The following is an 18035-nucleotide window of genomic DNA, read 5'->3' on the forward strand; positions in this document are numbered from 1 at the left end:
TCTTGTTTTCACATTTCCTCTGCCACCGTCGTCTGTCTGTGAATCATCGCTCGGATCAAAGGCCGACCACAGCGCGCAACCATCGTTTTCACGAACACTTTTTCGCTAGACTTCGCTGCTTCTGTGCAATTTTTTTCGTCTTGTTCGCAGCTGACACCGCTTCGATAATCGAGGCATCGGACTAATTGTCAGAGGAGGTATTGCATATCAACTAGGAAGAAATCGTGGTGTCGTCAAAAAACACTGCTTATTTTTTCTTTCGAAGTCCCTTAAAATTGAAACTATTTTACCACTAAAACGGTGCAAAAGAAGGAGAGGGCGGGAGAGAGGAGTAATTTAGAGGAATTTAATTTTTTTTTTCGCAGCACTTTTTAATAGTGAACACCGCTGCTCTGTTAACGCCAGCGTCTCAAGAAATTGACGAAGTACGGAAACCAGAGCGAACCCGTAGAGTTCACGCTGTTGATTACGAAACCCAGCGTGGCTCTACTCATCTCCCCCTAATCGTTGTAAAAAACGACGTGAAAGATATTAATCCTTCCCACGTGGTAAGTTGGAACGCACCCCCTCGTGCACGCGTCGCGTCCACGGGGTCGAAGAATAATGAGGATCTTCTCACCAGCCTATTCGAGGAAAACCAACGAGTTCTCTGCTGAGAGGACCGGAGCTTATGCACAGAGGAGCGCTTCGTCCTAGGAGGTTCTAACGTACCCCTTAGGACCAAACGCTGATCCCGATTGCGCCGAACAGGAGAAGGTGAGCAGAACCACGTTGGGTTCCAAAATTTGCAATCCGAACTCCACAGATTCCCCAGCGTATCCGTGCTACGTCAATTTCGGATGCGCTACTTTTATGTGCTTTTTACTAGCTGCGACCTTGAAAAAAAAGGTCATCGATTGACTTCCTAGAAGAAACATCGACGCGAAATTGGTAGCGATTTCAGCTGATGATGGTATCCTTCTTCACTTCACTAGTACTATTATGCTTGAACAAGAGTTTTTCCTTCTTCCGTTAGAAGTCGTTGGATATTATTAGTTGAATTCAGACGAGGAGGAGCCAAAATATTGTGGAAAAGTACAGTCACAATCTTCTTTTTAGTGAATCATATGCAGTGAAAAATGGAATAACGGGAAGAGGTTGCCTCAGTAAATTTAAGATTAGAAATGCCCGGTCGAGCTTCCCATACTTTTGCTTTTTTTCGGACATTTTATTACTTGTTTTCCTTGTCGAAATAGACGTCATTGAAGCACAAAACAGAACAATCTGAGGATTTTTTTTAGGGCAATTGAGAATTTGGAGCTAGGTGGGCTGTAGCAGGGCTATCACGGTCTATCTTTGCGTCTTGATACTTTTTACGCAGGGATCATTCTCTAGCTTCCGTCATCGCTCGCTAATTTTAATTCTCGATCATAATTTCTGGAATCATTAACTTGCGTAAAGGTAAATCCAGAAGCATCGGATGAGGAAAAAAATGTTCCGGGTTGGTGAATATTGCATTATGTCTGGTCAAATGTATTGTTTAGTCGAATGATAATTCGTGCAGGCGATCTATTGCAGGCTTTTGGACTCTGGAATGACATCATTCAAGAGTTCGGATAAGCGAGAAGATTGAAGGGTGTGTTGTCTTCCGCTGTGATGGATTTTTTCAATAATTTGAATTGGATCTTCGAGGATTTACTAGATTTGTCTTCTGGTACCTCTTAAAAATATGTGCATTGAAAATTCTGAGATCTCCATCTCCTGTCGTGAACTTCCAGAAACACAGAGCGGCCTCTGCTGTTTCTCCGGAGCCTCGTCAGCCAACATCAGGATATTTTACAGCCGAGATTGTTGTGTTCGTGCTGGAGAATCTGAGTGGCGGTACCAGTTAGCATCAACAACAACTGTGATCCCCGGCAATCCACATCCAGCAACAGCTTCGTCTTGCCGTTCATGTCGACCCGGCTGTCTTTCTGTTTTACCCTTCCGTACTTCAGTGTCATAATTAAATCAAAATGTTTTTGCCGGACTGTCGAGTTTCGAGTTTTTGATTCTTGGACGTAAAGATTACAGTATACTTCCTAGTGGCGTTGTTATATGGACAACATAATGGTTTCCTACTCGCCTGGGCTGGGCACACCAAAAAACCAAATCTGCCCAGAGGGTCCGACATCAATCAAGACTCTTCCACCGCATTGGGATATCCCCTCAGATAGTCAGTTCCGATAACTTTTCCCGAAAACTTGTGGAAAATGAAAAAATTGTACCATGGATGGATGTACTCCCTATTACGACACCATCACTGGTAGTTGTGTCACTTATCGGAGCGAGTAGTTTTTTTTTGCTCGAGAAAATTGCTACGCAACGAATGACAGGTATCCGGTTGCCAACACACACCACCGAGATGATTTCACACTCGCATCCAGTCGGAAACTCATTGACAATGATCTATGACCGCTTAACGCTTTTATTTCAGAAGAAACACGCAAGCAACATGGGTAAAGCTGTAAGCTAAGCTTATTTCCTTATTTCCAATATATTATCCTTAATTATCTGTCGTATGAGGTAGCGCATGTGTAGAAAAAGAAGTGTTTCTTCTGTGCCATGGGCAAATCCTTCAGTACTTCTTAAAGTTGACTCGGAGTTAAGGTCCTTGATTTTTAGCCTCGATTTACGTGTATTATGCGTAGTGTAGCAAAGCTATATCCCGATACAAATGGTGATCTCCTACTAGGTTATCCGAAAATTTGTGGAAAATCATCCAGATACTATTGATGCACATGCAGGTATTTAATCTACCATAGTTTGAAAGAACAGCAGTGCCTAAAAATCCATACTTTAATTATTAACTTAGCCGTTCCAGCCAATATTCTGGAAGCAATTTTTCTGTTCAAAGCTTTCAGTCTGAGGGTTTGTGGCGGGAAGTCTAAATAGCATGAAAATGTTTGACACACGACAGCGAATTCTTGAAGAACATGAACAGAAATTTAAGGACTAATTCTATTTTTCTCAAGATTACCGTTAGTTTCTTGACCGAATATCATAAGTTCCCCCTGGAGGGTTTTTTGTAGCGCTAGCGATAACTTTTGGTCTTTTCCGATTCCATTTTTTTATGTTTCAGGAGCTTTTTTCGAGTTTTTTTTTCTTCTCAGAAACAGATATTCACGAAAAAAATGTTTTGTTCTCTCCGATTTCCTTTCTGGAATAGGGGAGATATTTACTGATCTATTAGATCTGAGCCCTGAGCGACACTTCCACCCATGTTTAGTTTTATTCCTGTATAATTGCCATGGATAGTGCGACAATGCATAAATTATGGATGATTTGTTACATACAATTATCTGATCAATATATCATCGAGCGAACACTCTCTTTCGGATTTTCGACCAGTTATTTATTACATAATTGTATTATTTATTCTACTACATACTATAATATTATTGTATTATACGCTATTTATATTTTTCATTTGATTTATTCTCATCACCTCAGGCAAGTGTTTTGCAACGGAAACGCAACACTTCCGTATAAGATCAGGACGTGATTTTGGCATCCTAGACGTTTTGATGCTTCACACTTGTTATTTCGTTTCATTTCATTCGGAAAGTTTTTTTTTCAATTCCATTGATTTTTGGGTAAAACTGGTACATACGTATGTAGTTCTATCCAAAGTTAGCATTTAGCCTTCGATGAATGATTTTGTGAAAAAATTCCGGTGACGTTTGCTGATCGTACAGTCAAGACGTGGCTATACTGCTAACATAGTTCTTCAATATTTCTGTTTTAATTTTTTCTGAGCTAAACTCACTATCGATACCAAAAAATCACCAAAAAGCAGTATTCTATGAGTATTTTATAGTTTAAGATTTCAAGAAAAACCATGTTTGAACTGTTCTGAACTATTTACCGTAGTGAAAGAATAATTAAATTAAGAAAAGAAACGAAGATTAAGTTTTACTCAAAATTCTCTCTCGTTGAGAACTTCTTGAGTCGTCTTCCGAAACGGCGTAAAGGAGTTTCGATGCGCTCGAGATGAAATGTTGTAGTCATCGTTCACCACAGCGCTGAAATCCCAAAAATTGCACAGATATATTGTTTGACCCTAGATCGCCTTACACAATTTCCTGGACTACTAAAATAAAACCTTATTCCTGGGTTTCCACTGTTTCTTATATCCGGTTTTACTCAAAAGGGAAGCGCAGTAGAAGCTAAAATGTTGAAAAAAAAAACAATTTTTTTGAGACGATTCTTCAAAAAACACTGTTGTGCTGACATTCAAGTGAGCTTTGTTTAGAGCATAGAAATACAACATCCTAGAAACCGTTCGATGATTTTATTAGAAGCATCTTGAATTCGAATTTTATGGATTTGCATCACTTCGTTTTCATTTTTCTCATTGTTTTCGATCATCATCGTCATTTCTGAGCACGCCCAGACAAGAGATATGTGTTGTTGTTGGTTGTGTGAGGTCGCTGTGGTTCGTGTTAGGCGGTTCCATTCAAAGTGCAGTCAATTTTCGTGCGCTCGCCTTCAGCGCAGCACAGCACACTACGAAACAACGTTTCCGCTGGTGTATTGCACGCAAAAGAACAACAAGTGTTGTGCGGTCGTTTACACTTCTTCGTGCATTGCACTCATGCTAGATGCGATCACGTCGCCGCCGTAGCCGCAGCCGTCGGATGCTTTTCACACACACCACACACCCCTTGCCTCCTTTTTGCGGCTGCTCCTCGTTGTGCTGTGTGCGGCCGCCGCCCTCGACCACTTCCGGAATTTCCCCGCGAAACGACCACGGCTGCCTCATTGTTGTAAAAAAGTCATTTTCGCAACTATCATAATAGAGAGATTATTCTGGTCATCACATAATGATTCTTCCTAGAATAGCCGGATTACAACTCTACTTACTACCTTATTTTACTGGACTACTTAGAACTTATCTACTTTGAATTTCTAAAGCAACCGTTTCGAGGGCGCTGACCAAGATGACCCCTCAGCGCTTCTTGGATTTCCTAGGTAATCCTAGAATTCACCGCATTCGCCTGCAGTTTCTATAAATTATCTTGGTCCCAGTGGTGAAACCGCCATTGTTCTGATACCACTTTCTGGATTCGTTTTTCCAAATGTAAATTGGACTAACTGACCAAAAGTTTGCCCCGCCCACGTAGATCATAATCAGAATACAGCACATAAAAACGAAATTTCACTTCCTAAACTATCACTGGAATAGGCGAATTTATCCGGAAGAGAAATTAAGAGAAGAATTTATTTCCCACCCAGTGATTTTTGTGTGCAGTGATTTCCAGTGCACGAATCTCGTGCCGCTGTCATTCCTCCATCTTGCTTCTACCCTTTGTTTTTAGTCCGATGTTGTTGGTCACTCTTATCTCTTTGAAATATGTCGCATTCCAACCGCTCTGCAGAACTCATTCTCTGCTTCACTTTCATCTGAGATCTGAGCCTGATGTCGACTCTTCTGCATACTTTTTGATGTTCCACGTGTATCCAAACTATCGGAAGTAGACCTTCCACTCAGTATTTGCATTTAGTTTTGAGCCTAACTTGAAAAATATATCATTTAAATACATCATTTATAGCCCCATTCATTTATGCTCAACAAAATATTGCTGAAGGGGCTTACAAGATTAGCTAAACAGCTTCAGCATTTTTTAAAAGAGGACTCCTGAATATTAGTAATGATTACAGTGTCCGAAGGTTCTGTTTCAATGAAGCATGTGCAAGTGGTTACGTTGGTGTGGTTCTCTTTAAATATGAAAAATTATTCAGTTTTGACCAAATGGGAAAAATATATATGTAAAATTTGACGGTTTCCATATTAATCAGAAGAAGTAACTTTAATTTCGATACACCCTTTCTATCGAAGATTTGTGCTGACATTTTACCAAAAAATTCCTTACACGTTTTTCCTAGCTAATTTCGCTAACCTTGAACCAAACTTTCAAATTATTACATGCAGTTGTGCATGTGAAAAAAAACTGTTAATCCTCACTTTTGGAGCGATGCAGGGTACTCGACAAGTGAGTGCCCCGGCCTTGACTACACTGTCAGTGGTTCAAAAGCGCACCAGTGCCAACTAAGCTTTTCAGCCCTTCGGGGTCGATAATCTGCAAGTCATTGTGTAGGTTAAACGCCCATTCGTGAAACTTCAAACGATTCTGATTTAAGGTCGAACACGCACACTTATTCCCTTAGATAATTAGGGATTAAGCGCCATGCCCTTTGTCCTTCATCCAGTTTATCCAAACTTTTAAATTACCGATGCTGCATAAATTTTAGTTCCTTTTAGTTAAAATTTATTGTTTAATTAATCTTAACTAGAAAATAATTATTAATTTTAATTTTCTCCTATTCTTTCAATTTTGTAACTATGATGGACCCATACTAGAAGGTAGTATAGCCTAGGATTTACCTAGGAGCCATACTCGGAGAGACTATAAACTAGGAGCCTAGGATGGATATTGGTGTTGAAAAGCTGCTAACAATACAAAAAGTTTTTGCTAAATAATTTCTGGACAATTCAGGGCAACAGCTCCAGAGAAAGGTTTGATTCTTGTATTACATGAAACTCTGTTGGTTGCACCAGAAAATCCGTAAAATGTGTCCGTGACATCTTGCGCCTTATTTTCGAACCGTTAATCGGAAGATCTATGTGGTGTTTGGCTAGTTGCCAAGAGAAGTTCACTCATCAATGAAAGTATTTTTCAGTGATTACTACCTACGAATTGTGTGTATTTACTAATAATTGAAAACGAAATAAGACGATGCGATTGCTAATTATTGCTGGAGTGTTTGTATCCTTGATTCAAGCATCTCCGGTCCCAGAGGTATGTTTATACAGGTCTTTGTCTTTTAGGCGCCACTTTAAGAAAAAGCGTAAAAGTGGGCATTGCGCAAAAATTTGTAGACGGAAAATGTTGACTACAACTTGAATAATTTGCAGATTTTCTGGAATTCGGGATGCTATTAACTTCACACTTTTTTCAAATAACGTTGTTGAAAAAACAGATTGAATGCAACACTCAAATTTGAAGATGATGCGTGAACGTATCGGTGCCTTGATTTTTATTGCGGCCTTGACCCTCGAGCTGAAGCTCCGCAGCAAAATCGCATATTCTAGCGGCACATAGTCAAGAGCTGCTGCAGCTACAATTCTGTAAACATTTCGCCGAAATTTTCCAGCAATTGTAAATTGACAAACTTGCCTTAGTTCAATTTTAGCCCACTGATAAAGAAAGCGTCACGTTACAAGGCAAAAATTTGTTGGATCGGCTGGGAAACTATCCCCTCACGATTTCACAGAAGATATTGTCGAACCGAGAGAGTAACCGAAATGCTTTCCATCTTTCCGTTTTCTAGTTCTTGTTTTTCTGGTGATCTTCTATATTCGTGTATGCCCAGACGTGCTTTTAACACAGTTCCGTCTTCACCTATAGCAATGGCTTTTTTCCACTACACCGAGATCTTTTTGCATCGAAATTGCAACAGAAATACTTCAATTTGGATTCTAACAATTTTTTAGAATAGAACTGTGCAAATGATGAGTGAACGCACAAATTTTCATCTTTAGGAGAAATAGAAATTGAAGTTGAGCAACAGATAGCCGCTTTTTTAAATGAGAACTTCCCCAAAACTAAGTACAGGAAAATTTTTGTGGGATACTGTTAAACATATTTTTTTAATCAGCAGTGCTGTGTCCAAATCCGAACAAAAAAAATGCAACTCGTAACTATCCACCTATAATTTTCAAAAAGAAAAAGAAAAAGAAAAAGGAAGAAGCAGAGCAGTAGAAGCTATTGGAAACATTGTTGGTCACTTTCGTGTACCAACGACCATGAGGTCGGTTCCTTTCTGGCTTAACAGCTTGCACCTCCTCCGTCTCCTCCACCGATGGACTTTTACTTCTAGGACAACTGGAAAAACACTGCATTAATTATTTCTTTATGCTTTTGTTGCCACATTCTGTTGTAGCAACGCGTGTATTTGTGTCGGTACGAGTTACACTGCTCCTATCAACGCTATAAATAAAACCTCTGCGATACACTATAGTCATGTGATAAAGGAAACAGACACTTCTCCTTAGAAGAAAGAGCTTTCTTAGCACGGATGTAAACGAAATACGTTTGTTAGAGTAAAAACATGATTGTTAATTTCATTTCCGACTAATCTCACAATATTATCCCTAGCTTGGACGTATGCAAACGCAAAAAAGGATTCACTATGTTCAATTTGACTAGAATTAAGTTATGAACCTCGATCTCAGGTCCAACACGGCGCAGCGGTTACGGTAAAGAGAGACGCCGATAGTGGGACAGCGGCGGATGCAAGTGAGTGTTTTGATGCGATTCGGTAGAATTGTACCATAGTAAAAAAAATGGAGTGAACAAAGTGAGTAAACAAAATTGAGACATCAAGGATTGTGGAGGAAATTAGAGAATATGAATCCATTTCATATCGAGTCTCTGTTATTCTTTGTCGGCTGGAAATTTACGATGTATAACCAATTTTCCAATGACGTTGAGATGGATATCCGTTCGACTATTAGTTTCTGGGTCAAACCCGAGACTATCACACCTGTCAAACATATAGCGGTTGGTAAAAAATATTGAAAATATTTTTTTAGAAAATTTGGTAAAAAATATGTAGTAGTTTCCTATCAGACTCTTTTTAGAGATCGAGATAATGAACGGATATAATGCAGAAAACTTTGACAACGAGCACCATATTTCATTCCAATTAATTTCTATAATCCACTGTATCAAGGAATAATTTGGTCACATTTAGAACACGCTCTTGAGAATGTTGGAGCGGCCGTCAAAGAGAAAATTGGCGCTGGAGCTGAGGCTGTAGGTGAGTTCACAGGTGATGTCAGCTCATCTCATCGAACGAGCCCAATCAGCGCGACAGAAGTATCCCTTAGCAAGCTTTAGTGACGAGAAAAGAGGTGCTGACATCTCCTCGAATTTCTTGGGATCTCTGACTTTAACGTTGTTTTACTAACAGCTGGAATGCGACCATACTTATTTAACCTTATCATCGTCAGGATTAACCGAGGCTACAACAGTCGTCTGTCCTTTGCCTGAATCCCACCTGTGCTATTATGTTCTTTTCAACGTTCTTCGCAAAGTAGTAGCGAACTTATTTACGCTTGATGGGTAATTTCTGGAATTTCAACATTTAAAAAGTGAGATATAGAAATACGAACATTTACGAAATATTCTGGAATATTCTCATTAGCGGAATGCGAAAAAACTCCGAGCACCGTTTAAAATTAGTGAGAGTAGTTTTTTCCTGGCCTTGAGATAACACAGGAATTGAACCCAACACAAAATTCGTCTTGATTCGTTTTGGGTGACGAGATTGATATGACGGATTGATTACAACAATGTTTTGATCATAAAAGCAAAGAGTTAAAAAATTAATTAAATTTTGCAGTGGTGCATTATCGTAACTTACTGAAGAAAATGCACAAAGTTACCTATTCAACTACTAGAATATTTTTTTGCAATTTTCCTTTTTTCTTGAATCTCTTAAGTCTCGGAGCAGACAGGCTTCGTCACCGATTTAGTGAACTACCTATTTAGTGACCTACCTATTTAGTGACCTCAGCTAAAATTCTGACTTATTTGTTGTTTTTCGCTAACTATTCCTTGAATGTTCTGACTGTTTTTGCCTACTAACCAAAATATTGAAGAGCTATAACAACAATCAGTGTTCTCCTTGTCCCACTTGTTGGAGTCCAACGAGCATACCTTCTGATAGATATTAATTACAACAAAGTTCGGAACTTTTTTCCAACGAATTGCCGGTGAACGTCTTAACTTCCATGTGCAACTTAAATGTTAACCCTGCATCTCTGACGTGTTCAGTGCGAAAATTGGAACCGGTCAAGACGTACGTCTACACAGCTACTGGACAATTCATCACTGCGTTTGGAAATATTTCTGACAAAGCTGCTAACAAATTAGGTAGATCGAATTATTTGCTGTAAGTAGAGGATCTTACTAGTTCTGTCCTTACTAATGCCCCCTGCACTTTTCTGTTGCACCCGCACTTCAGGTTTTTCAGTTCAATTTCAATCTCGGTCCCAATCTTTCGCGTAATTAGATGTTCGTGCATGTGCTCTTCTGGAAAACTGCCGGCAAATTGTTCGCTTCTCGACATAGCTGTCAATGTCGCTCGTTGGACGCGTGAAATTAGCTTTTCTTCAACTTGTTTCGAGCGCATGTTTGCTGCGGAACAATTATCTGAATCCATAGTTTCTGTAATTGGACATACATATGCGCATGCCTGAAGTGTATCTAGTGGTTTCTCATGAAAAACACAGTTTTTTGATCGTCGAGAGCTGCAAAACGTTTCTGAGCTGTCCAACTTCTGGTTTCTTGCGCTCTGAAAAACAGTGAGACAGAAGACCTGTAGCAAAAGGTGGTCCGCTGACAGCAGAGCTATGAAGGCTCTGAAGAAAGCCCGACGCCGAAGCGTTAGTTGGAGTAGGGGTCTACCGCAAAAAAGAAGACATGAAGTTCCTTTGAATGTAGAGTTTCTTTGTAATGTCGGAGATTGGATGAAGGAGGGAGGCCTAAACTTCCTGCAGAGAGGAGGAATGCACTGTCCTCATATTGTCTCTGTTCCAGCGAACAAGAGAGTTTTTTTTTAATAAAAAGTATCACGATAAGGATGTGGTACTGCTGGAGAGGGGGAAGGGGATAGGGAGGAAGAGCGAGATGGGGGTTAAGGACGACATGAGGGAACACTGTCAGATCTCTACTGGCACATGTTTTAACCCCATTGCGCCCCTCCATCTTACTCTAGGAAATCTTCTTTTATTATTTGCAGTCTATATAGCTATACATCTACACATTTACAGTCTGTATACACATATATATGCATATAGAAAAAATATGTTCTGTGCTTATTTTAATCACTCATCAATACTTTCATATGCACCACATTTTTGTTTCCAGACGATAATCAGTGCAAGTCATGAGATTATGTACGTGCAATTTAAAAAAAGCTAGGATTTTAAGTTCTTTTTTTTGGAATTTGAAATACTTCTAATCATTCATAAATGAAGTCCAAGATAAAATTTTGTTTGTACGCTAAAAGACCACAGAGACCACCTTTTATAGTTGTTGTAGTGCAAAAAATCCATGACTTCGCAACTTATCCACGCTTTCTCAATCACATGTAATCCCCTTACCTGCTGCTCTTCGTTTCTATTTCGCGTCATTGCTGGCTTAGCGAAGCGCGCATGGCGACGTACCGCGAATTATTGATGAGAAGAAATGTTCGCTAATGTAGTACATCTGAAATAGGGGTGGAGAAAGCAATGAAATGGACAAACGCCGGTAGCCGCAGGGGCAGCAAAAAAGCGGCGCCCAGCGCCCGCCCATTGCCTGTGAATTTGCGCCTGAACGACTTCTCCGACGACGAACTTCATCTCGCCACTCGCCGGAGCACCGGCAACTCGCCAGACGCTCCTCCTCAAGCGGAGCGTGTGGGCTACAGTCAGCTGACAGTACTGATCGCTGAGCTGCGTCGCTCGAGTCGTCTCGGCCGATCAACTTGTGCGGAAGTTACACGGCACTACCCAGCCATAATATATGTGTTTGTCTTCACACGATGCCTTCCACAGCCGAACAGCTGCTCAACATATTGTGTTGCTCGAGTAAGTCCCATATTGTAATTATCAACAATTCAGGGAAATTTCTTCCACCAAAATATGCCGTTCGTTTTCTCTCATTCCATTCTCTCGTCCCTAAATTTTCCTTTTCATTATCTCGCCCACATCAACCACAGGACTACATTCCGATTGCTTTATTTCGAAATTTCTTAAAATAAACGCCATTTTAAAGGCGATGGGATCAAAGAAGGACTCACTCACTTCTTCCAAAGCATACTTTTCTTCATTTTTTTTACATTTTCTCTGCGATCCCTAAATAGCAGTTTCTTTGCGGTCTACTTCTATTTTCAAACTTATCTTCATCCAGAAGAAGGTATTCTGATAACAAAAGGAGATTTTCACCTATTTCTGTACTGTTAGAGAGTTTTCTGCAAAGACCAGGGATTGGTCAACAATATACTAATGATCAATAACCTACCAGATTTTTGTTTCCACAGTCCCATTACTAAATATTCTCATTCGTCTAAACTGCCAAAGGAAACAATAATTTGTTCCCGGAACAAAATTAGAGAAATTTACTGGGGAGATCCATGATCTATGTCATTAAGATTTACGCCTTGCAAAAGTTCATTGCTACTCAAATCACATTACCAATATTTTAATAAACCATTGCTTCACTCAGAAGTTTTTGCTATAAAATTCATTGTTTGCAGGAACTCAAGCCTAATTTGCTTTCTCGAGCGTACTGTAATTCTCTCTGCTCCTTCTCTCTCTCTCTCTCTATATATATATATATATATATATATATATATATACTGTGAAGTCCCTTCAAAGCTCACTAGTATGATCATCATACGTATGATTACTACTATTGTAATAAACTTCATGTTGGAAAAAAAGGAAAATGAGACGGTTCCAGTACCGCGAAAACGAACGTCCAATACGTAGACACTATCAGAAATGTGTTCACCTGGATCACCATACCTAGAACCGATTATAACAATGGAATATGAGAATTCCGCAATTTTTCTTTTTCTTTCTTTTCCAATTAGAGATGTACAAGCGCGGGTCGATATTTTTCTCACTGAGACTTAAAATCTATTTTCGCCATGGAAATAATTTCTATCGTTTTTTTTTGCTGTAAAACCAGCAAATGTTTTGAAGAAAAACATGATATTTAGTCAAGTTTATAAAGTACATTTAGCAGGTTTTCGTTTTTTTTTTAATTTTAAGAACCTCAGATGCCCTATGAGTTTCTTTCCATGATCGTCAGCATTATAATTCACAACAACCTGAGTCTTAGGGTAAAAGACTCAACAATCAGTTATGTCAGCGGACGAAAACTGCTGAGCATTCTGCTGACTATATTGTTGTTTGGAAAATTGTTTTTTTTTTGAACAAAGAAGAAAAATACAAGAAAAGTAGAAAGAAACGTATAGGACAGTCTATGATAATGGTATCATCTTGGTTCACAAACAATGGTGTTCTTTGAATTATTCCATCTTGAAACTGCTTTTTGAGTTTTCTCCTGAACCTTCACAATCTTCCACACTATTGATTTTCATTAAGGGCTAAGGTATCCCTGAAATCCGAAAACCGGATGAAGACCGGAACGTGGTTCAGCGCATGCACGAAGGAAAAAAATGAAGTCCCATATTTCTACTCGGCTGCTGCTTTCGCAGTCGTTTTTTTATATTTGAACTTGCGTACTGAAAAAAAGAGTTTACTGATATGTGACTTGCTTTTTGAGAGAGCATTTATTTCTGTTTCTGTACAAGATTGTGCTTTTGGTTTTTTCTGCTGATTCAGTTTTTATTAATTTTCAGACCAATGCAATGTAAAAAAAAATATTTTCTTCGTCTAGCCATTCATGCTATATCTGTATGGCGCACAATTACTAGTAAATAGTTCTGTATTGATTTCATTATGTTTGGGGCTTCAGCGCCTGCAGTTGCCGGAATGGCGAAGTAAGGCGTTATAACGCATAAGCCACGGGAGGAACGGCAATTGTGTTCACTTGCGAGAAATTCCACCGGTATTTCCCATGAGAAACCTTAAAAACTCAGGTTATCTAACAATAACCGGGCAAACAAATCCAAATGAATGGACAATGGACCTAGGATAGCTAGAAATTACGTTCTTGTTTTGTTTTTTGCCCTTCAGAGTTTTACAAGAAATACTGATGATTATACTATGCTCTCTTCCTATTTTATACGTTGAAAACTTCCATTGTTGCGTTATGGACTCTGAGAGAGCAAAAAACAAAGCGGACAAACTTCCAGCTACTATACTGATGGATTCATTCCACCGTTTCGTTACGGTCGCTTGAACGGTGGGACTTTCGAGTATGTTGGCTGTGATAGAATAAAAGTAAAGCAGTAGACGTATAACAGTAAAATTCTTTTATTCAAGTCAATCGAATGATTGCCATAGGAAATCAGTTTCCTAGCTAGTTTGCAGTCCACTAACAGCTGGGAAAATAGCAGGAGGTGAGTAAACTTACAGCAGACTGCAAGGAAATCAGCTTCTTCCGTATTGTATATGAGCTGAGTATTCTGGTAGAAGCAAGCTGGACTGCGATTTTATGATCAACCTATTTCTCCACGTTCACTTTTCAATGGGACTCGTTCTCAATGGAAAATCAAGATTTTTCCATTATTTTACTGGAAAATTGTTCTTTAATGTCCAAGTTGTTGTGTGAATTGTGTTGTTTCCGCTGTGAACATAGTTGTTTTCATATGTTTCCAGTCATGTGTTCCTGTGAGCAGCGGAGTTCACGCATGATTTCGTTTGACCATAACCACAGGATTTCCACATCAAAACATGCACTAATTGCATTGTCTGCACTCACAATAACCAGATGAGAAACGCCTAAATTTCCTCATTTTACAGCACCTCCTTTCCGAGTAGAGGCTAGATTGCACATGAAAGTAGATAGAGCACGTCGGCAACAAGTGCATCCAAACAGCTGGCCAAACGGCAACCTAAACCTAAACGGCAACCAGTACCGATCCAGAGATGAGCAGCGAGAGCAGCAAATAGGGGAACAACAACAACGGGAACAACAACAACAACGGGAACAACAACAACGAGAACATCACCAGAGGGAACAACAACAACGGGAACAGCAACACCTGAGAGAGCAACAGGAACGTGGGTACCAAGAGAGGCTGCGACAGCACGAGGAGGAAGCACGGCGACGGGGGTGTAGTCCGCGTCATCCGCCCGCACCGGAGCAGCAGACTCGGCGCAGAAATTGCGCACCGCGACGCGTCCAAGAGTTCCGACAACCTCCTACTCAACCCGCGCCACCACCGCCAACACCGCCACCACGTCGACGAAATTGTCGTCCGCGAACCAATCCCACTTATCCGCCACCGGTTCATGCTCCCCAGGTCATTTGTAGACCAGCAGCACCGCCACCAACGCCGCCACCTCAGCCTCAAAGACGGACCGGCTGCCAACCTCGACAACCTCAGTCACCTCCCACCTACCCACCTCAGCCTCAACCGTACCCCGTCAGGAATGGCTGTCAGCCTGTCCAACAACCACAACCACAACGAGTTGCGTGTAGACCAGCCCCTCCACCCCAACCACAACCACCTCAGCCATACTACAATAACGGTTGTGCCCCACAACGAACTGCCCGCGGTGATTCTAGGAATAACGAGTTCCGTGCCAGCCACGGTTGTATAGCTCCCATGCCTCCACCGTCATCGTCCGCCAACTGTGAGGGTTCAGTGAAAATCGTTTCAGTGAATGCGGCTGGTGTAGTTGAGCACTACATGTATAAAACAGGGAAAGATGCTGGAGAAGTGTCCGGTAAGAGTTTGTGAGTCTAACATAGAACAGATATCGTGTTTATACCGTAGTAGGCATAAAGGAATTTTTCGGCTTTTTTAGTTAGAGTTTAGATCAAAAATGTTACTGAAGTCCATTTCAGCGCTAGTGTCATCCCATTGTTTTTCGTGTCAGTAGGATTAGGGGTATAGAATAGTATGATCAGGTTCATTTCCCTCAGTAAAAAAATGTGTTAGCTCCGTGTGATCTCTTCTTTCCAACGATGCAACTTATTAGCGGCAATAGAACGCAGGCAGCTCTGCGTCGTCTAGCGTTTGCGATCCATAAACAACGCCCATATCCGCGAAGCAGCGTCAAGTGCACAGTTGCAGACGCGTTGCCGGTTGCCTTTATCTCATTGTCCGTAATAAGTTACAACGTTGAGGAAACTAAGTCACACAAAACTACGTTTCATACGTCTTTTTTTCAAATGCTAAAGAAAATTGAGCGTGATCACGCTTTTACTCCCCAACCACACCTCTGCTTCTATCTATTCGCAGGGATACCAATTTCGTGATACACTCTCCTCAATCACGTAGTACTGGGTCGGTGTATTATTATTGTTTTTTCGCGACTTTTCTTCTTCAACAGTTGGTGGTCCGTTTGATTCTTTGTCAGAAACAATCTTCTATTTTCTGCTATTAAAAATGCTTATTGAAAATCAAATTCACATATAATACTCTGTCGCTTCGAGAAAGAGTTGGAATGCAGCACAGTCATTTCGCGATCTCAAAGATTATTTCGCAGAAGTTGATTCCGCTTTGTACCACCACGTGACTTACTTTTCACTTAATCGGCGGGCTGATGTCCTCGCCTGACGCGATTACCCGCATCTTCGCCGAGGTGTACCGTGCTTGAAGACAGCTCTGCCCAACCTTCTCTTCTGCGAGAGCTTGCACAGAATCAATCCATTCGTCGCTATTCCATATTCTGCTAAACCTTACGTCTCGCTTGAACTGCCTATCCATGCCGGGTGTCCTCAGGTCCTCTTTCACCGCCTCAGTCCAGAACTTCCGTTTTCGGCCAGGTGGCTTCTTCCAGCTCGAACCCGGCAGACTCCTCAGAACTCGTTGAACAAGGCGATCTGCTGATCTCCTTAATATATGACCAGAGAAGCGAAGACGATTTACTTTAGCCATTTTCGATAGCGGTGCAAGATGTTGATATCTTCCACGTGTCATCCGCCGTTATACCACATCTGCGTAGAGCTCTTCATTGTGGCATACCCTAGGCCAAAAGTAGTTATGTGGCCGTCTAAGCAGCTTTCGTTCCGTGCGTTTTGCAGTCAACCCCTCCATAACCGTTGATGGTGCTGCCCAAGTCTCCGATCCGTACATCATGATGGGACGAATTGCAAATAGGTAGACTCGGGGCTTGACTTCGTTAGTGATGGGTCGACCAAACGCATTTCGTTGGAGTTAAATACAGAAGTGGCCTTAGCGCATCTTTGCTGAACATCTCTGTCGTAGCTTCCGATGTTCTTCAGCGTACACCACCACAGACATCACATTTTCTTTATACAGTGTTTCGTTATTCCTTTGGAGCCTGCCAAAACGCAAAACTGCTTTCTTTTGACTATTCTGAAAAGAAGCGACGACTCATCTCTAGTGACTAGATTCTTCAGCCAGCAATGGAGATTGGTTGCTGGTAACAAGTCGGTGAAAATTCGGACACGTTTGGCTTCGCTGTTGTAGCAGACTTCGTGTGGGAATCAACCAGCCGAGTTCCATACTTTCCCGAGCTTTTTGAGACCACGAAAGATGGTGGGGCGATCCACATTGAAGTCTTCTGGCAACATTCTTGTAGTCGAGCTTCTTCCTATTCCAAGGATGCCAAAAGTGCCTAGTGGACTTGTGTCGGCCAATTTGATCTTTTTTAAATTTTCCTTCTACTGATTATTCCTTAGCGAAAAGTTCGTTGAGATCGCATAAAGACTGTGCTCATGAACGGAAAAGAGAAGATTATTTTTATGCAAAAAATTAAACAAAACACTCATTTTTGAAGGAAAAAGTTGCGAACAAAGCCGAAATAATTATACACCGATCCAATAACTGCCGTTTCCTAACAGTGGGAAAACCAATTGGTTATTTTTGACGTCAGTTTTTCTTTCTATAGTTTAGAAAAATGTGGACCTATGAAAAGACGGAATTATGAAAAATAACAGGTAAAGGGAATGACCAGAAAGCGATCTGCATCCACGATCAACCCTAGCATCAGCACCTCGAACAACCTCAGTCGGGGCGACAAACTTAGATTATCGAGGGTATAAATTGTAGGACCAAAAGGAGCTAGGACTGGCGATCAAGGCAGATTTTTCCATACATAAAATTTGCCAACGCCGAATAGGCATAGCGCAAGCGTTGTCATGGACTTAACGTTTTAACCAACAAACATCTTTGACAAGCATCGAATTTGTTCAATCGAGTAAACTCGATGCGTTTCTTGAGAATTCACTCTTGGCCCGTAAGCGTTTATTTCAAGCATTATGCGGCTTATATACACGGCACAATAAGCCGAGGAATGCATATGAATGTGACCCAAAATGTCCTTTTGACAGAAGTGAGACAAAATAAAGGTT

General features: G+C 40.8%; 3 protein-coding genes across 3 annotated transcripts; 2 read left to right on the plus strand and 1 right to left on the minus strand.

The window, feature by feature from the left end:
• Positions 1-6758: 6758 nt before the first annotated feature.
• On the plus strand, positions 6759-15453 carry RB195_001323 (uncharacterized protein; the record flags this gene model as incomplete). Its single annotated transcript, XM_064198054.1, has 5 exons — positions 6759-6821; positions 8258-8321; positions 8779-8844; positions 9864-9962; positions 14510-15453. 5 exons carry the CDS (start codon positions 6759-6761, stop codon positions 15451-15453), a joined length of 1236 nt encoding a protein of 411 aa, XP_064053935.1.
• On the plus strand, positions 11324-11680 carry RB195_001324 (uncharacterized protein; the record flags this gene model as incomplete). The annotated part of the gene is made up of 1 exon (XM_013449488.2): positions 11324-11680. One exon carries the CDS (start codon positions 11324-11326, stop codon positions 11678-11680), a length of 357 nt encoding a protein of 118 aa, XP_013304942.2.
• Positions 15454-16242: 789 nt separating the features above from the next.
• On the minus strand, positions 16243-16638 carry RB195_001325 (uncharacterized protein; the record flags this gene model as incomplete). Its single annotated transcript, XM_064198055.1, has 1 exon — positions 16243-16638. One exon carries the CDS (start codon positions 16636-16638, stop codon positions 16243-16245), a length of 396 nt encoding a protein of 131 aa, XP_064053936.1.
• Positions 16639-18035: the final 1397 nt, after the last annotated feature.

Source organism: Necator americanus, chromosome IV (assembly GCF_031761385.1).
Source record: "Necator americanus strain Aroian chromosome IV, whole genome shotgun sequence".
Lineage (NCBI taxonomy): Eukaryota > Metazoa > Nematoda > Chromadorea > Rhabditida > Ancylostomatidae > Necator > Necator americanus.